Source organism: Zootoca vivipara, chromosome 16 (genome assembly GCF_963506605.1).
Source record: "Zootoca vivipara chromosome 16, rZooViv1.1, whole genome shotgun sequence".
NCBI lineage: Eukaryota > Metazoa > Chordata > Lepidosauria > Squamata > Lacertidae > Zootoca > Zootoca vivipara.
Window position 1 is genome coordinate 32,478,562 of NC_083291.1, and position 25,068 is coordinate 32,503,629.

Genomic DNA, 25,068 nt, shown 5'->3' on the forward strand with positions numbered 1-25,068 from the left:
GCTCCGACGGGATGCGCTCAGGCTCCTGTCTGCGCCCGGCAGGGCAAGTGGGGGGCGCTCGGGGCAGAGCCGAGTGATGGACTCGAGAGAGGAGGTGGTGTTGTCCGCGACGGTAAAAGAGGGGGAGATGGTCCCTGTAGGGGGGGCGAGGCTGGGGGTGGGGTGGGAGAAAATAGCATCCGCCCGGGCGCAGGATACCTGGGGGGGGGGCAGAAGATCAAGGGGCGCTCTCCTCCCGAAGGTCCGAGTATCACGTCCACCCCAGGCACTAGGCCAGCCATGGAAGCTGCTGGTTGTTGGAAAAGTATCTTTTTGGGGAAGTACTTTCCAAAAAAAAACCAGAGTCCTTTTCGTTAGGGATAATTCAGATGGAAATTCCCAGGTGTAAAAAAAAAAGGCTATTTATGTATGGCAGTACTGCGCCCATGTTTTGTTAGCCCAAAAATGGAAAACGAGCGAGGTCCCCACTGAAGAAGAATGGCAACTTAAACTGATGGAGTAGGCACAGCTGGCGGATTTACGGTAATTTATAGAATAAGAAGACAAGAAGAACATACGTGTAAAGAAGATTGGAAAATGTTTGTTGAATATATGGGACATAATTGTGTACATTTGAAAACGCTGGCAGCATGAAGATAAGTTCAACGGTGTAAATATGTTTTGATGGATGTCACAATGGATTACTGAATGGTTTAGTTTATGTAAAATATGCCGGGATCTATGGCATGCAAGTTGAGCCATGGAAGGAGGAGAAGGGAAGTCACTGATATTTTAAGGTTGTCTAAAATGGAAAATGGAAAAACTTAATACAAATTATACACCCCCCCCAAAGGAATCTGCTGCTGGTTGGAAGAGGCCGCCTGACCAAGGCAGCTGCTGCCTCCTTGCCTGTCTCAGGTGGTTTTAAGAAGCAAGTCTGAAGTCTTGTGTGCCTAGAAAAAAGGGACTGCGTGCAGTTCTCTGCTTGACTCATGCTTTTGAGGGGGAAATCGCTGTTTAGCGATACATCAGGGCAAATGGTGATCCGCCCCCTTTGGGAAACACTGTTCTAAACTGTAATCAGGGGCATAGTGAGGTGCTGCGACACCCGGGGAGTCAAATTGCCATGCCCCCGGGGGGCACGGCGTCGCTACGTAATGACTCATGCGTTGCTACGTAGAGGGGGATCGCAACTTCCCTGCGACTTCAAAACTAAACGGAGCGTCCAGGCTCCAGGTAGATAGCCCACTGGCGCAGCGCACCCGTCGCACCAGTGGGCTATCTACCTGGAGCCTGGACGCTTCGTTTTGGCTCCATTTTGAAGTCGTGGGGGGGGCGCGATCCCCCTCTACCTAGCACGCATGTGCAGCATCCCGCTGCACATGCGTGCTACGTAGAGGGGGATCGTGTCCCCCCGCAACTTCTAAATGGAGCATCCAGGCTCAGGTGCTGATTGCGGGGCAGGGGCGCGGCCCCGAGTGCCACCCCCCTCCAGCAGGCACCCGCGTGGCGCCCAATCGCTTGGCTGACGCACCTGCAGCTTCCCCCTTTTTTTTGAGGCTGCCGTGCAGAGGCGAGGGCCGGGGGCGCGGCCCCAAGTGACACCCCCTCCAGGGCAGTGCCCGGGGCGGACCCCCCCCGCCCCCACTTGCTCTGCCCCTGACTGTAATCAATAAAAATAACAGCAACTCACAGTGCATAAAACATCACAATGCACATCGAAAGATAAGATACAACTTATACAATTTTTAAAATATATATTTATTGCCATAGCTGCCTATTTATACTTAATTTCATGCACACAACCTCCACCCAGTCAGGCCTGTATGCAAAAAGAGGAGGAGGAATCACTCAAATAGCTCAGTGGGATATTTCTTTCTCTGAATAAGCCTTTCTCTAAAATGATTTAAACTCTTAAGCCCTTCTACGTGTGCTTATATTAAGGCAACTGTGCAGGAGATTCTCTTCTCCAGACTTTGCTTTGGCTGAAGCTGATATTCAGTTGTAGGCTCTGGGAATGGATCACCATCTAGCGGCAAGTTTTCACACCTCCAGTCCAGGGGCTTGGAAACCAAGAGACTGGGGCACTATAGGGTCTCATCCACCGCTCAGGCCCCAGCGTTCTGCCCAAGGTGATTGGTCTGGGCCTCCCCTTTCTGACCCTCCTGCCAAATCAAATGTAGACTCTGCCTCCTTCTCTCCCAGGAGCCATTGTTGACGTCAGTTTCCCACGATGATAAGTGCCGAGACCTCTCTCCTAACTGGTGCCTGTCTCGGGCAGGCAGCACATTGCCAATGGTAAGTGCCGTGGGTGGGCTACAAGAGGGTGGCAGAAAGTGCTTGTGTTCTGCTAAAGGAAGGTCGGGAGTGGCAATCCCAGAGCAATGGATTCAAGCTACAAGAAAGGAGATTCCACCTAAACATTAGGAAGAACTTCCTGACAGTAAGAGCTGTTCGACAGTGGGATTTGCTGCCAAGGAGTGTGGTGGAGTCTCCTTCTTTGGAGGTCTTCAAGCGGAGGCTTCACAGCCATCTGTCAGGAATGCTTTGATGGTGTTTCCTGCTTGGCAGGGGGGTGGACTGGATGGCCCTTGTGGTCTCTTCCAACTCTTTGATTCTATGATCTAGAAAGGGATTCTGACAAGTCTCAATCAGCCTAACATAATGCTGTCGGAGGCAGAATGCCTCTGAGTATCCGCTGCGTGGAGCCACAGGGAGGGAGAGGGCAGTTGGACCCATGTCCTGCTTATGCGCTCCCCACAAGCATTTGGTTGGCCCATGCGAGAACAGGATGCTGGGCTAGAGGGAGCTCTTGGCTGGATCCAACAGGCTCATCTCGTGTTCTTTTCTTCTTGTGATCTCTTCCAACTCTATGATTCTATGAATCCTGGCTCCTTGGTGGGGGTTGCTTAAATAGAGAGCCTGCCAAAGCTACAAGTGACCCACAAGCCACAACTGTAGCCCAGACTCTTGAGTATCTGGCTTGAAGGGGACTTGAATTGCCAGCTTGAATTTTCTTGCTGCAGTCCTGGCATTGCGGGTGGGCAGGCAAGCCTCTTCTGGTTATCCCTGACACGTGTGTGAGAGGGAGGCAGGTTGGCACCCACCAAGCTGTACTACCCAAATTACCGATGTTGGACATGTGACCACTGGGGGGGTGCTCAGTGGGAGAGCTTCATGCTCCGGCACTTGGGGGGGCGGAGAGCAGGCAGGAGCGGGGCTGGTGCGCACCCTGGGAGCTTGGCACGCCGCCTGCGGGGGCGTGATGCCCAGCGCAGGCGGGGGAGCAGCCACGATGGCACCCACCGGGATTGCGCTGCCGGGGGCGGTGCGCTCCCCCCCCCGCACTCCTCTTCCTCCGCCAGTGGTGACCCTACGCAATAGGTATGCTGGCATTGCAGCGGGGTAGGTAGCTGGAGCAATTCTGATGCACACACATACACATACGAGGGCCAGGTGATATCTGGTTTTCAACATTGTGATATACCACCAGCTAAACATCATGATATATTGATATATCATGATGTCCAAAATAATGATGGAGCTATGTAGAGGCATTGGCTGGCCTCTCAGTTTTTCCTGCATCCTGATTTTTGCCGGTGCCTGTTCTTGTGATTTGCTGCTCCCCTGCATGAGGCAGGGGAGAGCTGAGCCAACACAGTTAGCACGAGCTGCAGAAATCGAGAGAAGCATTGGTTGGCTTCATGGTTTCCCCCACATTGTGGTTTTTTTGCACAGCGTGCACGCGCACACACACACACCATGATATATTGCCAGATCAAAAATCATGAAATCAGTATAATGATATGGACTTCAAACTGGTTTTGTTTTGTTTTTGTTTTTTTAATAATTTTTATTGGTTTTACAACAAAAAACAACAGAAACAAACAACACAATAAAACACAATTAAATCACAATAAAACACAATAAAACACAATAACATAACAATAAAAAAAGAACACAGAAATCCAAATGCACAATCCTTTTCTTTTAACATTGTATGAGGGGACTTCCTCAAGTTCCCTCCATCTGCGGTTATACACAGCCGTCCACACACAAGCTTTCCACTCTAACAACAACAACAACAACAACAACAAAGTTTATTGTGAGGACTAAGCCTTTACACAAATATCTACATAATAATGTTAAAATTCATTACATATAACCTTAGCAATGACTTCATCCCATAAAAGAAAAGAAAATACAATAAGAACGGATTATGGAGACAACGATAAGGGGTCTTTTCCTTGTCCACCAATAATCTTTCCCTAGCTTTCATGGCCTTCATCACATAGACCGCTACCACTTGGGAAACCTGTGGATTGGCATCAACTAATAAAAATTTTACGTGATCTTCAGGGTTATTTATTGAGTTGGGTATGATTTGCAGAATCCCACCTCTAAAGCTCGAATAAAGCTCGAGCTTTCCACTCACCGGGAATCTAGGATGCAGAAGGCTATTGACTGAGTAGAGAGGATATTCACACAGTCTCTCCTGCCTGATGATTTGTTCGAATGTGTGGCTGTCAGAAGGGCAGAGCTGGACTGCCTATTAATGTTGGGAGAGCGGGTTTAATGTATGTAGTCCTATTGCCTCCACCCCACACATTGCATATGAATGGAGGGATAACAACTGCACGACTTATCAGTTAAGAATCCTGTACAGTGGTACCTCGATTTATGAACACAATTGGTTCCGGAAGTCTGTTCATAAACTGAAGCGTTCATAAACTGAAGCGAACTTTCCCATTGAAAGTAATGGAAAGTGGATTAATCCGTTCCAGACGGGTCCGCGGAGTACTCAACCTGAAGCGTACTTAACCCGAAGCATGGGTGTAATTGGTTCCGGAATTCTGTTCATAAACTGAAGTGTTCATAAACTGAAGCGAACTTTCCCATTGAAAGTAATGGAAAGTGAATTAATCCGTTCCAGATGGGTCCGCGGCGTTCGTAAACCGAAAATTTGTAATCCGAGGTGTTCATAAAGTTAAACCGAGGTTCCACTGTATAATCGAGGTACCTTTGCTGGCAGAACTTCAGAGAAAATCCTCTGCTCACACTGGGTGCCAAGTCATCTGATTCCACCCCTCATGCTTCCACCAGGTTATCTTGAGTTCATGCGAACCATTTTAAAACAGTTAGCTTATTGGAATGAGGCTGATGGTGTTGTTGTTTTCTCCTTTATGCAGCATGCCCAGACCCAGCTTGAGATAGCTACTATGAAGCCAACTTGTAAGTGATGTTCTTTGCCTTCTGACCTTGCAGAAACTTAGTTGATTGGTGATGGGGATAAATGTGGAAAGGCCAAGTGTCTCTCCCGCTTGGAGGTGATCTGGAAGGAAGCATGGAAAACAGCAGAGCTGGACCAACACTTTCTGGTTTGCAGTCCCAGGCTCCAGCTGCAATGAGAATCGGGCTTCCAATGGAAGATAAAGAAGATCAAGTCCCTAACAGAGAAGAATGGCAGATTAAGTTGATGGATTATGCCGAAATGGCTAAAATGACGGGAAGAATCGGAAATCAGGAAGACGAAATTTTTAATAAGGAATGGGGGAAATTTATAATTTATCTTAAAAACCACAGCTAAAATTGTTTGTAAGATTGGAATAACATTTGTAGTTTAATAGTGAATTTTGCATACAAAGATTTGGATTATTATAAAAGATTCAGGAGGAAATGATTAACAATAGGACCCGCAAAGGGGAGGAGGGAAGTCCAGGAGATTCTTTGGAATTTCGTTCTTATGTTGTATGTATGGGATATGTCAGTCAAATCCAACATTCTAAGAGAGGACTAATTGCCTCTATGTGACAGTCAGTTTTGTCAATTGGTCGGTTGGTCTGCTGCTGATGGGAGTGTTAAGTAGTAAATGCTCTGATGGAGTCTCTTTAGGACTCACTAATATCTAGTATATTAGGTGGCGCTATAGGGACCCAGGTGGCGCTGTGGGTTAAACCACAGAGCCTAGGGCTTGCTGATCAAAAGGTCGGCAGTTTGAATCCCTGCAATGGGGTGAGCTCCTGTTGCTCGGTCCTAGCTCCTGCCCACCTAGCAGTTCGAAAGCACATCAAAGTGCAAGTAGATAAATAGGGACCGCTCCGGCGGGAAGGTAAACGGCGTTTCCGTGCGCTGCTCTGGTTCGCCAGAAGCAGCTTTGTCATGCTGGCCACATGACCCGGAAGCTGTCTGCGGACAAACGCCGGCTCCCTCGGCCTATAGAGCGAGATGAGCGCCGCAACCCCAGAGTCGGACACGACTGGACCTGATGTTTAGGGGCCCCTTTACCTTTACGTAATATCTAGTATATAGTTTATATGTTATGTAACCTAAGTATCTACTCAATGAATCTGACAGTAAAGTAGTTTATGTTATTATCATTCAGATTCATGTGTATTTTTCTTTAAGAGGGACAAGGCAAGAAGGCAGGAAGGTAGAAGGCATAATTATTAAAAGGACTCAAACGAGTTAGCAATCCACCTGCTGCTGTGTAAACTCAAACAAGGAATCGTTTAACTCTGCTATATTATATACAGTACAGTGGTACCTCGACTTACAAAGGTGATCCGTTCCGCGGCGCTCTTCGGAAGTCGAAAACTTCGTAAGTCGAAGCGTCCATTTCGCGCATGCGTAAACCGCGCACGCCGCTTCTGCACATGCACAGAACGCACACGCAACGAAAATACTTCCGGGTTAGCGGACTTCGTAAGTCGAAACCTTCGTAAGTCGAGGTACCACTGTGTTATATAAATGTTCCTACAGTATGTTGGAGATGTCATTGTAAAATTTTAATCTGGAAAACCAAATAAATAAGTTTATATAAAAGAGAGAGAATTGGGCTTCCTGATCTTCAGCCTGAGCTTCAGAAGTTGAATTCCACCCCTGGGGTTTCTTATGTATAGCTGTTGCCTTTCTCTTGCAGTGATGATCCCAGAATCCCAGATGATGATAAAAAACGAAGTGGATCTTATCAAAGCTCAGCTGCATGCTCAAACCAAGGTAAGGTCTTGGTAAGGCTGTGGAAGATGCTCGTTTCTGATCCAGGTACATTTGGGAAAGCACTGAGCATTTTACCATTGGAGTTGGGAAGCTTTGGCTTAGTAGAAAGGAAAGGAGTCAGACAATTGGTCCATAGAGCTTAGCATTGCCTACAGCAACAGGTGGGTAATCTTTAGGGTTTCAGGCAAAGAACATTCCCAGCCCTACTTGAAGACATGGAAGAATTTAACCTGGGACTGTTCCCACATTATTCCAGCACAGTTAATATTGGAAATGTATCTAACAAGGCCAACAGCTTGGAATATTGCAATATGCTCTACGTGGGGCTTCCTTTGAAGGTGACTCGGAAACTACAACTGATCCAGAATGCGGCAGCTAGACTGGTGACTGGGAGTGGCCGCTGAGACCACATAACACCGGTCCTGAAAGACCTACATTGGCTTCCAGTACATTTCCAAGCACAATTCAAAGTGTTGGTGCTGACCTTTAAAGCCCTAAACGGCCTCAGCCCAGTATACCTGAAGGAGCGTCTCCACCCCCATCGTTCAGCCCTGACACTGAGGTCCAGCTCTGAGGGCCTTCTGGTGGTTCCCTCACTGCGAGAAGTGAGGTTACGGGGAACCAGGCAGAGGGCCTTCTCAGTAGTGGTGCCCACCCTGTGGAATGCCCTCCCGTCAGATGTCAAGGAAATAAACAACTACCTGGCTTTTAGAAGACATCTGAAGGGAAGTTATTAATGTCTAATGTTTTGCAAATTTTTATGTGCTGTAGGCCGTCCAGAGTGGCTGGGAAAACCCAGCCGGATGGGTGGAGTATAATAATAATAATAATAATAATAATAATAATAATACGGTAATAATAATAGTTGTTGTTGATGTTACCAGATAACCTCCGGGAAACTCACAAGAGCTCTCTCTCTGCTCTGTGGTGAAGTCAGGGACTTTGACTGTAAGAGCAGGGCCGGCTCTAGGTAGAATTCCGGTGGTGTGGGGTGGCAGGGCGCCGGGCTGGTAGGCAGGGTGCTGCGCGGCAAAGCCGCGCGGAAGACGTGCTGCGCCCTGCGGGGGCGCCGGAGCAATCTCCGCCCCTCAGCGCCAGGGCGCCTGACCTGCTCGAGACTGCCCTGTATAAGAGGACCATGTGTTTATGCCAGTCATCCAGTGCTGCCTTCCAGTCTGCAGCCTCTGCCCTCCCCCTCTCTGGTACCCTAACACAGAGGAGAGAGACTTTTTGTTCCTCATCAGGCAATGGCGTTACCACCTGCCTTGCCCCACCTAGCCTTTCCCAGACTATGACTTTGAGAACAGCAGCAGCAGGAGGAGGAGGGAAGAGAGGAGTTCAGGAATTTTTTTTATATATAAAAAAATAGTTTTATAAATTGTGCTTCTTTGTTTCTCAATTTGATCCTTTTACATGGTTTTGTGGTATTTTACGCATTGTGATCTGCTGTTTCTTCTATTGATTATAGATTGGTAATTCTTTATTGTGGTTGAACTGTTTAATTATTATTTGCTGATGTTTGATTTTGTTTATTTTAAAGTTATTGTGATTTTTATATTGGATCAGATTGGTTTTATTAATCTTTTTATGTCTTGGAAGCTGCCCAGAGTGGCTTGGGCAACCCAGCCAGATGGGTGGGGTATGAATGAAATATTACTACTACTACTACTACACAAAGGCAGTGGCTGTGTGCATTAACCGCGTCTGTGCCATGTTTTCCTGCCAGGCTTTCCAGGCATTGAGCCACTCAATCACCTTGTTGGAGCAAGAGAGCAACCATCAACAAGGCCGGATCAAGGAGCTGGAAGGTAAGGATTGTGGAGACTCGTAAGCACCAGCCAATCTGGAGATTGGCTTTAAAATGCATAGGTGCTGCTTAAGAAGAAGAAGAAGAGTTTGGATTTGATATCCCGCTTTATCACTACCCGAAGGAGTCTCAAAGCGGCTAACATTCTCCTTTCCCTTCCTCCCCCACAACAAACACTCTGTGAGGTGAGTGGGGATGAGAGACTTCAGAGAAGTGTGACTAGCCCAAGGTCACCCAGCAGCTGCATGTGGAGGAGCAGAGACGCGAACCCGGTTCCCCAGATTACGAGTCTACCGCTCTTAACCACTACACCACGCTGGCCCTGCAGAATGTGGTCTGCTCAGTATTTAGTATAGCTCCAAAGGGGACATCACGTACCTGTGCAGGGGAGGAATGATGATCATATTTGGGGGTTCCGTGTGTTCAAAATTCTCCATGGAGCCTGGTGTCTTAATGTGTCTGGTCCTGGTGGCTATGAAGAAATAAGACACCCGGTCACCCCCTCCTGCAGACACTCTACAGAAACACCGCAGAAGTGAATCGGATCGCAATTTCCATTCATTTCAGTGTGACTCCGTCTGGAAAAAAATCCTAGTGCAGTTTTCTTTAGGATCCCAAGTCTTATCACAACTAAGACTTTAGTAAGTAACTTTATCACATGACGCGCGTGGCGCTGTGGGTTAAACCACAGAGCCTAGGGCTTGCCGATCAGAAGGTCGGCGGTTCGAATCCCCGCGACGGGGTGAGCTCCCATTGCTTGGTCCCAGATCCTGCCAACCTAGCAGTTCGAAAGCACTTCAAAGTGCAAGTAGATAAATAGGTACCACTCCGGCGGGAAGGTAAACGGCGTTTCCGTGCGCTGCTCCGGTTCGCCAGAAGCAGCTTAGTCATGCTGGCCACATGACCCGGAAGCTGTACACCGGCTCCCTCGGCCAATAAAGCGAGATGAGCGCCGCAACCCCAGAGTCATCCATGACTGGACTTAATGGTCAGGGGTCCCTTTACCTTTACCTAACTTATCACAATGTCCCATGTTAATCGCAGGTCATGCTCTGTGTTGCAGTGTGTGCTAATGAGTTGGGTATTCTTCACAATTCTACGTAGCCAGTTGATACTGATTTTGTAAGTTAATTACCCATCTCTGTTAAAAGGGAAACCTGGAATGCTGCACCACGAAAGGCCAAATTCTTCTAGTCCGCATCCATTCTTCCACTTTTAGTGGGAGGGACAAAGAACTTTGTAGCCTCCTGAAGTCCACCCTGCTCAGCTCTCCTAGCAAGACCAATCTATTTTCAAGCTTCTCTCCATAGCCATGAGGACAAGAAACCCAATAATTTAAAAAAGCAAAAGCCAAGAATGTTGGCAGACTAAGTTCTGCACCTGATGCGAAACCCCACATTTGCGCAGTGCGATCAAAGGTGTGCAGAATACCTGCCACCTCCTCAGATTAGTGCAGGCCAAAAGGTCTTGGAAAGCTCTGCTCCAATGACTCCTTTGTCTCTTCCTGTCCAGAGGAGGTGCAGTTTGTTGCCCGTTCACCTCCTGGGGAGATGTTTGATAGCCTCATCCAGAGAAGGATCCAGGATGTATGGAAAGTCATGACCAGAGAGGTACAAGGACTCCATGGATCCATGATCGAGAAGGAAAGCTCCATGGAGAACCTGTCGCAAGAGGTCCTCGAGAGGTGGGAGAAAACACAAGGGGCAAGAGAAGAGGGAAGGGGCTGTTAGGTGGAGCGCGAGATCATACTTCACAGTCCTTAATGCAGTATCTCATGCATATCCGATCCTGGTCTGACTGCACTGGCTACCAATTAGTTTCCGGGTCCAATTCAAAGTGCTGTTTTTGACCTATAAAGCCTTAAACAGCTCAGGACCGCAATACTTCAAGGTACCGCCTCTTTCCATATGAACCTACCTGGACCCTCAGATCTTCTTCTGTGGCTCTCCTTCGTGTGCCTCCTCCTCGAGAGGTGCAAAGGGTGGCAACACGAGAACGGGCCTTCTCTGCAGTGGCTCCCCGTCTGTGCAATGATCTCCCCAGGGAAGCTCGCCTGGCACCTTCATTATACACCTTTAGGTACCAGGCAAAAATGTTCCTTTCTAACCAGGCCTTTGGCTGACCAGATTGACATCCTATGCCAGTGATGGCGAACCTATGACACGCGTGTCAGATGTGACACACAGAGCCCTCACTGCTGGCACATGCCCCATCGACCCATTCACGCTTTTGTTGTCCTCCCCCCCCAATTTATTCTACCCCTCCTCATCACGCTACAGCTTGTCCCCGCTTTTAAAACCCGGTTCCTTTTTTGTTGCTGCTGCTGGTAGCCAGAGATTGGTTTTTTAACCCACTCTGTGCTGGTTTTTTTTTTTGCGCTTTGGCAGACTATGTCGATGCTGTGTGCTAGTTCCATTTATTTCTGTTCTCCCCCCCCCCCCCAAAAAAGAAGCGCAGCAGCTTTGGGGTACGCCCCCCAAAAAAGCAAAGCAACTTTTGGACCTCCCCCAAAAACCTCCAAAACTTTGGTCAGCAGCTCCCCCCCAAAAGCTCAACAAGTCTGGGCACTTTGTGATAAAAAAAGGGTTTTTTGGTTAGGTTAGGTTAAATAATTGGTTTTTGGTTTATTAAATACAGTTATGTATTACAATTATACATTTTTGTTATTTAAACTATAAATACAGTGGAACCTTGGTTTATGAATACCTCGGTTTATGAATTTTCGGTTTATGAACGCCGCGGACCCATCTGGAACGGATTAATTCAATTCCCATTACTTTCAATGGGAAAGTTCACTTCAGTTTATGAACGCTTCAGTTTATGAACAGACTTCCGGAACCAATTACACCCATGCTTCAGTTTATGAACGCTTCAGTTTAAGTACTCCGCGGACCCATCTGGAACGGATTAATCCACTTTCCATTACTTTCAATGGGAAAGTTTGCTTCAGTTTATGAACGCTTCAGTTTAAGTACCCCGCGGACCATCTGGAACAGATTAATCCATTTTCCATTACTTTCAATGGGAAAGTTCGCTTCAGTTTATGAACGCTTCAGTTTATGAACAGACTTCCGGAACCAATTGTGTTCATAAACCGAGGTACCACTGTATCGGGAAAGTATGGGTTTTTTCTCAAAGTGACACACCACCCGAGTTATGCTCGGTTTTTTGGCAAATTTTGACACACCAAGCTCAAAACGTTGCCCATCACTGCCCTAGGCCCTTTTAAAATGTGGCTCTTTTGGGGTGTGTGTGTGTTATTGGGTTATTGTTTTTATTTTGATTTTATAGATTGTGATCTTTTCTACGAACCACCCTGAGACCTCCAGGTATAGGGTGGTATATAAATTCAATAAAAAAAATAAATAAAAATAAATAAATACTGGGAGGAAGACTTGATCAAGGGCACCCCTGGCTGACCTGGGTCTCCATAGACCCATTGGCACATCTAAGCAGGCTTAGGTGACAGGTTGGAGTGGAAGGAGCTTGGTGGATGATCTTAACCCAGACGTAAACAAGGCGGTATGCTCTGCAGGCATGTCAAACCTGCGGCCCTCCAGATGTTTTGGCCTACAACTCCCATGATCCCTAGCTAGCAGGACCAGTGGTTGGGGAAGATGGGAATTGTAGTCCAAAACATCTGGAGGGCCGCAGGTTTGACATGCCTGATCTAGATGTTGGACTACAACGGCCATAATCCTTGACTATGCCGGTAGTGGCTGAAATTGATGGAAGCTGTAGTCCCAGAACAAGTGTCGTGCGCCATGTTGGAGACCTTCAATAGACCAAACAGCAGGGACAGTGTGCTTAAAGCGAGTGTTGCTGCCTTGCCCAGGAGCCGGTGCAATTTCCCAGTGAGTCTCCATTTTTGAAGTTTCCCCTTATTTCTTTTCTCCCCCCCCCTCCCCACCCGCCTTCCTTCAACCTGCAGCAAGAAGTTCCTTTGGGAGGAGCTGGAAGCTGTCCAGGGTGAACTGCGGCGCATTCATCAGAAACTGAGTACGTAGCTGCTCCGCTCACTTTCCTTGTGTCCTTTGCAGAACCCGGAGCGTGCCCCCTCTCCCAACATGCAGTGGGTGCCTCTCCAGCCATGTTGGAAGGAATTCCGATCATTCTGATCATTCTGCCAGTCCAAGTCTTTCAGCCGCGCCGAGTGGGCTTTTGGAGTTTGGAGTTGGAGGCACGCGGCTTTGAAGTCGGGGGGGAGCATGCGTCGTTTACATGGCGGGGTATCGCCCCCCCGTGCCTCCAAAGCCGCGCGCCTCCAGCTCCAAACTCCAGGTAAAAAGCCTGCTCGGCGCGTTGGAGGCGCGTGGCGATACCCCACCACGTAACGACACATGTGCCCCCCCCGGGTGCACGGCAATTTGCCACCCCGGGTGTTGCAGCGTCTCGCTACGCTGCTGAGAGGAGGAGAGATGAGAAAAGCCCCTTTTGGGGGCTCTTTACCTGACTCCAGCCAGCATTCATTACCCTCTCTTACGTCCTGCAAACTCAAGCCATCCTGAATCTTCCTCAACAGCAGACCCTCCCTTATCCTCCTATATCCTCCGTTATCCTATATCTGAGCGGATGGCAAATGTGAATGGCTTTGGACTCAAGCATAACTCTGTCTGCTGGGCTACCTGGTTTATACCTTCAGGGATATAGAGGGGGAAGGGTGTTTGGCCTTCCACTCAACTAGGGTAATAGAATTAAAATCTCCCAAGTCCACATGTGTTCATTCAGTTGCCATCAGCCAGCCCAACTCTCCCTCCTACAGCTGAATATTTTATAGACTTAAAAGCTTTTCCTGAACCTTTTGCAACCTTTGCTTTAAAAATCTTGGAGGAAGGAGACTTTCCCAGCCTCCCAGAGCGACTTGTTCTATCGCCGAGCTGCTCTTGTTAATTAGAAAGATTTCCTTTAATTTAACACTCTTGCTTAATCTCGTCTCGTCCTCAGTGGTGAACTCTCTCATTCGCCTGTCTTCCGTTTGATTTTGTAACATCAGCAGCTGACCTTTGGAGTGTGGTTTTTAAATTAATTGTTCCCCTTGCAGGAGGTGTCTCCCCCCCCAAGTTCTACATATCTCAGGTTTCCTTAGGAGAATTGTGACCAATGTCGAGACCCCAGACATTGAGACTCTTGGCACTGTCTCACAAACCCTTCCACCTTCAAGTCAGGATTCGCTAGGGCAAGGATGGGTTTGAGATCCAACTCCCTTCAGCCCCAGCCAATGATCAAGGAGGGTGGGAGTTGGGTGTGTCCCATCTCTTTGCTACCTAAGGTAGGTTGCAATAGCAGCATAATCGCCCTCCAAAAGGGGTGTCGGGGGAGTCATTAAGATGTGGGTCCCCCACAGCATGTTAGAACAAATTCAATCCTGGATCTGAGAAGGCTGTTCTTTTATTTTTTAAAATTATTTTTGCATTTTCAATTTTACAACCAATAACAACGAAAAAGAAACAAAATACGAACATCATTTTCCCTTTGACTTCCCTCCCCCCCTTTTTATAGATCCTTATATTTTAATTTTCATTCTGCATTTCATCACTAACTCAAAATATTACAAGTCCTTATTCATACTTCAAATTTTAATACAAGTTTTCTGTCAAACCTACTAATAAATGTCGTTGTTTACAATAGTTTTTCCTAATACATTATATACACCCCCCATTCTTTATTAAAGTTTGATTCTTCCTGACTCCTAATTCTTCTTGTAAGATTTGCCAATTCATCATAGTTCATTAATTTTATCTGCCACTCTTCCTTGGTTGGAACTGTATTTCCTAAGTCTGAGGATCACTGTTAAACCACCAGAGACTTTAACAAAGGGGGAAACTAGGTTGATTTGAATGACACAAATCCCATGTTGTCTACTAGGTTCTCATATATGTGTATAAAGATTCAGGTAGGCCTGCCTCCCCTCCTTTGAGATGGCCCTTGATATGGCTGTTTTGCTTTCTAGAGGAGGGCTAAGCTAGCGGGGTCCAGCTGGCAGGAATTTTGGGAATTCTGAGGAAGAGCTGTGGGGAGCCCATCCCGAAATGGCTTGCCACCTTTAAAAGCAGGAAAAGATACAGTGGTGCCTCGCTTAACGAATGCCCTGCTTAATGAAATTTCCGCTTAACGAAAGGATTTTTCGAGCGGAGGTTGCCTCGCTAGACGAATTCATTTTACGAAAAATTCGTCTAGCAAATCGAAAATTCAAAAAAAATATCAATGCATTTCTATGGGATTCGCTAGACGAATTTTTCATTATAAGAAAAGACCCGTGGAACGAATTAAATTCGTCTAGCGAGGCACCACTGTACAAGGATGCAAAATGATGTAGCCCCACCACCAAATACCTATGTCAACCGCCACCACCATCTCCACATTTGCTCTCGGAGAGGAGCTGTTTTTTTAAATGTTTTTTTTAAAAAAACTTTTCAAATTTATACATTTTCTTAGTTTTACAAACAATTTATCATTTCAAAATTTGACTTCCTTCCCCCTCTTTCTGCGGTTCCTTAAATTTATTTTTAATACCTTCTGCATATCCAAATTCATTTAACTTGCTCATTTAATTATCTACTGTAAATATATACTCTTATAAAACTGCAGGTTATTGCAATAATCCTACTAATGTTTTTATCTGTTTACACTTTATCTGTAAATATTCAATAAACCCTTTCCATTCTTTGATTAAAAAGAAAGTTTGTTATCTTGATTTCTTATTCCTCTGCTACGTTTCACCATTTCTGCATATTCCAGAAGTTTTTGTATCCATTCTTCCTTTGCTGAGACTTCTTCTTTCCATTTTTGGGCAAGTAACATACTTGCTGATGTTGTTGTTGTTTAGTCGTTTAGTCGTGTCCGACTCTTTGTGACCCCATGGACCAGAGCACGCCAGGCACTCCTGTCTTCCACTTCCTCCCACAGTTTGGTCAAACTCATGTTTGTAGCTTCAAGAACACTGTCCAGCCATCTCGTAGTTCTGTCCCTATAATTCCCAAAATCAAAGCTTCTGGTTCTTTAAAAAAATAAAAAAAAGTTATTTTGAACATCCTTTTCAATTCATTGTATATCATTTGCACCCCTCTTTGCACCTCTCCCCAGTTCTGAATGAACGGGAAGATGAGTGTCCAATCCCAGAATCAAATGAAATGTGGGCATGTTTAACAGGGAAAGTTTGGTGTAGGAGAGGCCAAGCCCAGCGGCGGAACTTCATGCTCCGCCACCGGGGGCGGAGAGTAGACGCGCTGCCCCCAGTGACGTGGCGCACGTTTGGGGGGGCGGGGCGGGGTGCACGTTCAATGGTGGGGCGCACATTTTGGGGCAGGGCGCACTGTGTGCAGTGGCAGGGCACACGTTTGGGGCGGGGCGCGCCACGTTTGGGCGATCCGCCCCCACCGCCCCATCTTCCTACGCCCCTGGCCAAACCAATGCAAGCAGGAGCTGAGAGCAAGCAAGCTCTTGTGCATCGTTGAATTTGAAGGGGTTATTTGCTGAGACCTTTGGTGGGCACCATAGGAGGCATTGACGGGCACATTGGTGACCCTCTGGGCTAATCGCACTCTATCCATAGCTGCCAAGTACCCCGTTTTCCCCGGGAAACCCCCGTTTTTACTTACCTTTTCCCGGTGGTCCCCCGTATCACTTCGTCTCCCGTTTTTCTCCGTTATTTTCTCCTGCCGGCGGCCATTTTTTTCTTTCTGATTTGCCCTTCTACGGGCACAAAAATGGCCGCCGGCGGCTTCAAAAGTCGCATCTACGCATGACCGGAAGTGCGTAGACGCGACTTCCGGTGTCGGCGGCGGCCATTTTTGGTGCCCATAGATGGGCGTTGCGACACCGGAAGTTATGCCGACGCAACTTCCGGTGTCACACGGCTGCCGGTCCCAGATTCTGCAGTCCGGGACTTGGAAGATAAGACCTCTTTGCATGTAGTAGAGAGCAAACAAGGGCTCCTTGCTGCACCAGACTCCAGAACCCTTCAGGCCTCCACTCCCAGCCAAGGGCCTCGGCTGTGGCTCTTTGCGAGGCCTAGCTGGCACGAGGAGGCCATGTGTGCACAGCGGCTGGGCAAGAAACAGGTTGAAATGTAGCAGAGGGCAAAATCTTGACCCAAGTGTGTTTGGACTCTTACCGTAGAGGACCAGGAGGTTGATATCACCAGGAACCTGGTCAGCATTAAGAAAATGCAGGCGAATCAGCTGAAGTGCACCAAGGTGAGTAGCTTCTCTTGGCTCAGTTCTTTGAGAGTTCCAGCGTCGAGAGGTGGGTGTGTTTGTGGGACCTCTGCAAGGAGCCGGTGCTGTTTGTTGCAGAAGTCTGTATCAAAGGAAGCAACACACCCCATTGCCTTTGTCACGGTCCGGTCAACGGGTGGTTGAAGCACTGGCTGAGGACATCAGGACCAGAGGCAAGATGGTGGTGTAGAAGTAGGAACAGGTGCAGGGCTGAGGGTCCAGCATCAGGCAGTCACAGGGTCAAGGAGCAAGGCAGAGGCGAAGGTCTAGGAGTCAAGGAGCAAGGCGTCGGCAGGGCAAAGGTCCAAGGGTTGAGGGGCAAGGCGTCGGCAAGGCAAGGGTCCAAGGAGCAAGAGGTCAGAGGCAACCAGGCAGGGATAGCGTTGCTGTGGCAAAGAGCTGAAGGGAAATGCTGAGCTTTTATCCCTCCCAGCTCCTGCCACCAGGAGTGGCCTCACCTGAGTGACCACTCCTTGCTTCTCCAGCACAAGCTGAGGCAAGCCCCAGTCCTGCAAAGCACTACAGGCCCCAGAGCCTGACTCCTGCCCATACTCCTGACAGCCTTCAACAGTAGATTAATGGGTTGTGTTCAACTAACTTGCTCGGGCAGACTCAAAGAAATTAACGGCTGCGATTAACATAGGTTCATTCATTTCAATTGGTCATCTGTGAGGTAGTGTCCAAGGCTATAAGAGGCCACCTGGGGTTCTGAGGATCTTAGGGACCCAAAGATAAAGATCTCTGGCCCAGATGAATAGGAGCTCAAGAGGAAAACAGGGAAGCGCCGGCTCCTTTGACTTTGATGGGGGGTGAAGTGTGTGTCCTATAGATCACACAACACTTGTGTCCTGTTTGACGTGTGGCCATCCAGGCCATGGATCTTGTGGCAATAAGCTTGAGAAATCCATGCTCCTCCTTGGAGTTTCTCTTCTTTGGCGATCACTCGTAGCTCAGTAAGATGGTCTTCCATAAACACGGTTTTAACATTTGAGTCCGTAAGTGACTGTGGAGGCCAATTCTGGATCCACACGTCTTTCCACAGTAGGGTCATAGGTTTCTGGGCGGGACTTGATCATGGTGAAGGTTTGCCAAATGTGCCTTCCTCCTTAGCACATTTCTCCCTTTCGTCCTGAGTTTGAGCGTCTTCAAAGCCTTTGATAAAGGCTGTTCTCCAATTGGAGCACTCACAAGCCACTATTTCCCTGTTGTCAGTGTTTATACTACCTTTTTTTTATATAGATTTGCCTCCTTGCTACCGGACAGCAGCAAATAGCTGCTGGCCGCCGTCCTCCCAGATTTGTTCCTTACTTGTGTCCTCCTTCCCTGGTCTTCCTAGTTCCTGGGCCAGCTGAAGGGCAGAACAGCAGGCGATGCCTTAGAAGCTGCAGATAATAAGCCTGTGACTGAAGAGCTGAACAATATCTGGTAAGGACATCATCTTGGGGATTCCTGTCAATAAATCCCACCCTAAACACTCTCTAAAGCTTCAGCCTGCCCTGCCCTTGTATTTCGTGCCCATGTGCGCTGCCTTGAGGAGTGAAAGAAAGGACAGCCCTCCCTCTTCCACTTTTGTGGACTTTGGTGTTGTGTACCTTGTTCAAACTCTGTAGGCCAATGAGACACGGGGCTTGAATTTCCTGTACCAGGAAGTTCCACCTCTGCTCCTCACGTTTACATTTTCATACATGCAGATCCAAATTCCGGCATAAAGATCTGCCTGTATTTTGGATCAATGTGTACATGTATCTGGAAACAAAAGGCTCAGTTGTCTTCCAGGCACATGCATCAGAGAGAGAGAGGGAAGCATGTGACTGTCAGGGCCGTCTTAAGCATATCCAGTGCGCTGTGGTGCGAAGATCCCTCCGGTGCGCCCCCCCTATTTGAGCTTGCCCCACATTCCCTACAGAGGGCGGGCAGTCACGCGGGGCACACGGTTTGGCTCAAAGACCAGCGAACATCCCGCTCCCGGGTCTTTAGAGCCCGGCAGCAAGCCGAGGTTGACATCGAAGGGGGAGCCCCATGCTCTGGAGCGCGAATGGCTCTCCTCCTCTTTGACTCACCTGCCGGGTGGGAGGGCTCTGGCCACGCTCTCCGCGGAGCTTTCATGGTCCAGGGCACAGGCAGCGCTGAGCGCAGCAGCCAGGAGCTCCATGCGAGGCAGCAAAAGCGACAGCTTTAGAGTTGCAGAACCAGCAAGACTCCTGCCTGGAGTGTCTTGCTGCCGCCAGTGCCCCCCCACCCCCACGGCGGCAGTAGAGCGTGGCCATTGAGCTTCTTCTCCTCTTCTTGCAGAATCAGTGAGACTCCTGCCTAGAGTGGCACCATGCGCCTGCTGCCACTCTAGGCAGGAGTCTCGCTGGTTCTGCAACTCGCTGCTAGTGCCGTCGCTTTTGCCGCCTCGCATGGAGCTCCTGGCTGCCGCACTCAGCCGGACACCAGCCGTTCGGCGCCCCTGGTGGCCAGGCGCCCTGGCGCATTGCGCCACCCAGCCCGGGCCTAGAGACGGCCCCGGTGACTGTTTTCACATTACAAAACACATACCTTGGATTTCTCTCTATGAAAATGTAAAGAAGTTGCCTTGGTCTGGGGGATCAACTAGATAGAATAGAATAGAATAGAATAGAATAGAATAGAATAGATCTTTATTGTCTTTGCCCCCTTGCGGGAACAACAAATTTTTTCAGTTGCTATATCAACTCAAATAGGACACTCCACATAAATTAAAATACTAATAAGCACAATACAATACAGAACAATATAACAGATAAATAAAGTGACAAAGTCCAGAGTTTCCATTTAAGGCCAAAATTGCTCTAGGAAAGAAACTGTTCTTGAGATGGCTCGTTCTCGCCTTCATTATTCTGTATCTCCGTCCCAAGGGCAGGAACTCAAAGAAACGATGACCAGGATGTGATGGGTCTCTAGATATATCGAATGCCTTTCTGTGGCACCTGATGGTCTAAATATGTTCTAAGGTAGAGAGTGAACAACCAATGATACTCTCTGCTGTTTTAATAATTCTGCACAACACTATCTACTGGATCAGTGGTTTGGGGGTCGTGGACTCCTTTGAGAACCTGATGAAAGCCATGGACCACAGAAAAATGCATGCAAGGGTACAGAAAGAAAAAGGAAAGAAAGCAAATGGGGGGATCGGGGTTTTTTTTTGCACCTGGTTCATGGCCCCTCTGAAGCCTACCCTCGCCCCCAAGGTTTAGAACCCCTGAGCTAGATGTTTGTGACCACAGTGATCAAGAACCTGGGTTTAGCCTGCAGAGTTTACTTCCTGTACTAGCTACCAAAGCGGAAGGAAGACCCAGGAAGGGGAGGGTCATGTTCCCGCCCTGCAATTTCAGCAGCAGGCAGTCTACACGGAGGTCCTTGTATCTCCCTTACAGGTCAGCGGTCAACACGCTGCGCAACTCCTTCACCAACAGCATCTGGAGTGACAAGAGGGGCTCTCAGAGGATGAAAGGTGAGTTACGGGGCAGTGGTCCGGACTAGAAAGAAGGCACGTTGGACAAAAGATTCCTGCGTTGCAGTGGGTTGGACTAGATGACCCTCATGGTCCCTTGCAACTCTACGATTCTATGAAGTTGGGCTGGGTGACCACAACCTATCTGGCATGGCTTTCCAATGGGGGCATCACCCTCTTGAATTATTCTTTGGACTTGAATCTTCAGCTTGCAGTTTGCATTTCTTAGTGCGGAAAGTATTGATCTGATGTGTGGAGATCTTTCCTATTTAATTAATTCAAGAGGGTTCTGGAAGCTTCTTTGTGTGAAAGAAACAAGCAGAAGGTTCATGATGTTTGGGTTACAGTGGAACCTCAGTTTACAACTACCTCTGTTTATGAACGCCTCCGTTTACGGACGCCGCGGACCCGGAAGTGTATACATCCGGGTTCCGCGGCGTTGGATGCGCAGATCGCTTTTGCACAGCTTGTGCATGTGCAGAAGCGATCTGCGCAACGTGAGCGTGAGCATAAGTGCTCTATCAGCGCTTCGCGCGCCTTCGGGGAGCGAATGCCTCCGTTTACAAACACCTCCGTGGAACGGATTGTGTTCGTAAACGAAGGTTCCACTGTATTCCTTCAGAGAAGCTGAGTACAGCTGGCTTAAACTGGTTTCTGTCAAGGTCATTCTGACTTTAAAAGGCTAGAAGGAGCCTGGGTTTCACTTTCACTTTCTATCTCTTTTCCTTCTTGTGTGGTGTTCTGTACGTAGTATGCTTAGTGTTAAGGTTTAGTCTTACTAACTGGATTTCTTATGGACAGCGCTAATCCTGAATGTATTAGATTTGTGACCACGATGCTCATTTGCCTTCAGTGGCAGTAAAGCTCTGCTGGATGAAATGCAATTGTCTCTGGTCTATTCTTTGGGAATCCTGCACCGTGTTTTAAGTTTTTACTCCGCTAACTATACTTTGGAGTTCTACTCTGGATCAATATTGAGAAGAATTCCTTTTTTAAAAAAAATTTATTGCAAAGATAACACATCATTAAAATACATTATATGTAAAAAAACCATAAGAAATAAAGAAAGCAAAACATAACAAAACATGCATTAAGATGCAATCCTCAAGTATTTGAAAGAATATCAAAGAAAAGATATAGAAATATATAAAGTTGTTTTTAGACAAAAAATAAATTCCAGTCGAGACAGGTGCTTCCACCGCCTTCCACGCAGTCGTTAACATTTCCTTCGTTGAATTTCCTGTCTTTCCCTATATTTCCACATATCTGGTATATATACTAATCTACACATAAGTTTTTCTTTCTTCCATCTTGCAAAGTTATTCTAAACATGGCCATGTTTTATTTCCCATGTCCACTTTCTTTACATATTCATTTAAACACTCCCATTGCCTTTTGATCTCATCTTTAGATTTTTGGCGTATTAAATCTGTCAGTTTCGCCATTTCCAGGTATTCACAAACTTTGTTTATCTATTCTCCTTTTGTTGGAGTATGGTTCCCTTTCCAGTTTTTGGCAATTATCATTCTAGCGGCTGTTGAATTCCATGACAGGTGTGTATTGATCTTGCTGGTGATAACAGTGGAAAGGGTGGGGGAATGTGAAAAAAGGAAAGGAAAGGAAAGCTAGAGCAGGCAGGTCTTGCTTAGTTTGATTTGAGGACACCAGGAAAGGGAGGGAGGGGCAAGCGGTGAGATGCTCAGCCCTATATGGCACAGGGCTTTAGGAAAAAGCTCTCTTGGATCTTTTTACAGGTCGGGGCAGCCGACATCACCGGAAATCTAGCTCGCCTGAGGCCTTTTTATCGGACTCAGCCCTGTATCAGGCCCGCAGTAGCCCAGAGTACAGCTCGTAGAATGCAGAGGTGAGTCCGCAGGTTGTTTCTCGTCTCTCTCCCTCCTCATCCATAAAAATTAATAATAATAATAATAATAATAATAATAATAATAATAATAATAATATACCCCACCCATCTGGCTGGGTTTCCCCAGCCACTCTGGCTGGCTTCCAACAAAGGATTAGAAATACATTAAAACATCAGTCATTAAATACTTCCTTAAACAGGGCTGCTTTCAGTCGAAACAAACAAACAAAAACCCTTCCAGTAGCACCTTAGAAACCAACTAAGTTTGTCATAGGTATGAGCTTTCGTGTGCATGCACACTTCTTCAGATACGCTGAAACAGAAGTTACCAGACCCTTATATATAGTGAGAGGGTGGGGAGGGGTATTACAGTGGTACCTCGGTTTCAGTACACAATTGGTTCCGGAAGTCTGTACTTAACCTGAAGCGAACGTTCCCATTGAAAGTAATGGAAAGTGGATTAATCCGTTCCAGGCAGGTCCGTGGAGTACTCAACCTGAAGTGTACTTAACCGAAAGTATGAGTGTAATTGGTTCTGGAAGTCCATACTTAACCTGAAGCGTACTTAACCTGAAGCGAACTTTCCCATCGAAAGTAATGGAAAGTGGATTAATCCGTTCCAGACAGTTCCATGGAGTACTTAAACTGAAAGTACTCAAACTGAAGCGTACTTAAACCGAGGTATGACTGCACTCAGAAGGGTGGTGGGAATGGGTCTTACAGGAAAAAGCAAGGGGTGAGATGGCTGAGAATAGCTTTATTATGTATAATGAGATAAGACTCCAATGTCTCTATTCAGACCAGGTCTCTCTATGGTTTTAAGTTTGGTAATAATTCAGCAACTTCTCTTTCTACTCTATTTCTGAAATTCTTTTGTAATATGACAGCTACTAGCTGTTTCAGTGTATCTGAAGAAGTGTGCATGCACACATAGAATCATAGAGTTGGAAGAGACCACAAGGGTCATCCAGTCCAACCCCCTGCCGAGCAGGAAACACCATCAAAGCATTCCTGACAGATGGCTGTCAAGCCTCCGCTTAAAGACCTCGAAAGAAGGAGACTCCACCACACTCCTTGGCAGCAAATTCCACTGTCGAACAGCTCTTACTGTCAGGAAAGCTCATACCAATAACAAACTTAGTTGGTCTCTAAGGTGCTACTGGAAGGATTTTTAAAAATTTTGTTTCGGCTATGGCAGACCAACACGGCTACCTTCCTGTAACTAGGGCTGCCTTCAGATGTCTTCTAAATGTCAAATAGTTGTTTATTTCTTTGACATCTGATGGGAGGGCATTCCACAGGGCAGGCGCCACTACCGAGAAGGCCCTCTGCCTGGTTCACTGTAACTTCGCTTCTCAGTGTCCGGGTTGAACGATGAGGGTGGAGACACTCCTTCAGGTATACAGGTAAATGGATGTACAAGCAATCCGTCCCCTCCCACTCCACCTAAGAGATCACCGGGTGACCTCAGGCCAGTCCCTCACTCTCAGCCTAAACCTACCCTACAGAGTTGTTTGTGAGGATAAAATGGGGCAAAACCAGGGAGGGGGAAGAGAGGTAGGTATACTACCTTGAGCGCCTCAGAGGAAAGGTGGTGGTGGGGGGTTGAGGTCCCAACCCAAGAAGAACGGCAACTTAAACTGATGGGATATGGACCTAACACATAGAATAAGAGAACAAGAAGAACATACGTTTAAAGGAGATTGGAAAATTTTTATTGGATATATTGGGGGGGGTTGTATACACTTGAAAACGTTGGCAGCATTAAGATAAATTCAACAGCATAAACAAGTTTTGATGGTTGTAATAATGGAATACTGAACGGTTTAGCTTATGTAAAATATGCAGGGGTTTATGTTCTGCAAAATCAACCATGGAAAGAGAAGAAGCGAAGCCATTGGCATTTTAAGGTTGTTTAAATGAATATTCCAAAGTGTAAAACAGAAAATTTAATAAAAATTATACACAGAAGAAGAAGAAAGGTGGGCTGTAAATAATAATAATAATAATAATAATAATAATAATAATAATAATAATATAAATTTATTATTTATATCCTGCCCATCTGGGGGAAATGAATAAGGCTCTGGCGCCGGGCAGACTAACTGCACCTCCCGTCCTGTCTTTTAGGTATAGAGCAAGACTCAGCTCAGGAACCTGGAAAGACTGGCACCTTCCTGGGGGCTGAATTATGGACAGTGCAGATGAAATTAAACCGTGCTGCTTGGAAAGAAGGTTGTTCTGGACATGACTAGCACAGGAACCCAGAAAGCTCCTTTCTAGCAAGTCTCAGGCCCTTGGTTCGTCTAACACAATATCACCTGCACACTGGTTAGCAGAGGTCTTTTCCAATTCCACCCGGAGGTGCCTAAAAGTGAACTAGGGGACCTGGGGTGTACAGAGTGTGTGATCTGCCACTGAACCGTGGACCTTTCCTAGCTCCTTGTTGTTGGGCAGCTGGGGGTCACCTGGTCAGCTACACACACACCCCAATGGTGGGTACCTGAACCCTGCCTCTTAGTCCCTACTCATGCCTTTTCCATCCACTAGACACTACTTCCATTGTTTAAGTGTGGTGTGAACTCTTGGCACTGGAGCCAAGGCTATGGCAAAAGAAGAAGGCTACTCGCTAGTCAAGTAATCTGTTTTCCTTAAGTGCCTTTGCATTGAAAATGTGCTCAAACCAGCTTACTATTTTTAGCATTCCATGCTGGTCTGAACAGCGGAAAGG

The 25,068-nt window shown here is 47.2% G+C and overlaps 1 protein-coding gene across 1 annotated transcript; it reads left to right on the forward strand.

The window, feature by feature from the left end:
• Window positions 1–28: 28 nt before the first annotated feature.
• Window positions 29–24,808, forward strand: CCDC159 (coiled-coil domain containing 159). Its single transcript, XM_060268918.1, has 12 exons — window positions 29–112; window positions 2,185–2,277; window positions 5,169–5,211; window positions 6,899–6,975; window positions 8,702–8,783; window positions 10,295–10,466; window positions 12,714–12,781; window positions 16,901–16,977; window positions 18,335–18,423; window positions 20,397–20,473; window positions 22,228–22,337; window positions 24,468–24,808. Exons 1-11 carry the CDS (start codon window positions 77–79, stop codon window positions 22,326–22,328), a joined length of 915 nt encoding a protein of 304 aa, XP_060124901.1. The 5' UTR covers window positions 29–76; the 3' UTR covers window positions 22,329–22,337; window positions 24,468–24,808.
• The last annotated feature ends 260 nt before the right edge of the window (window positions 24,809–25,068 follow it).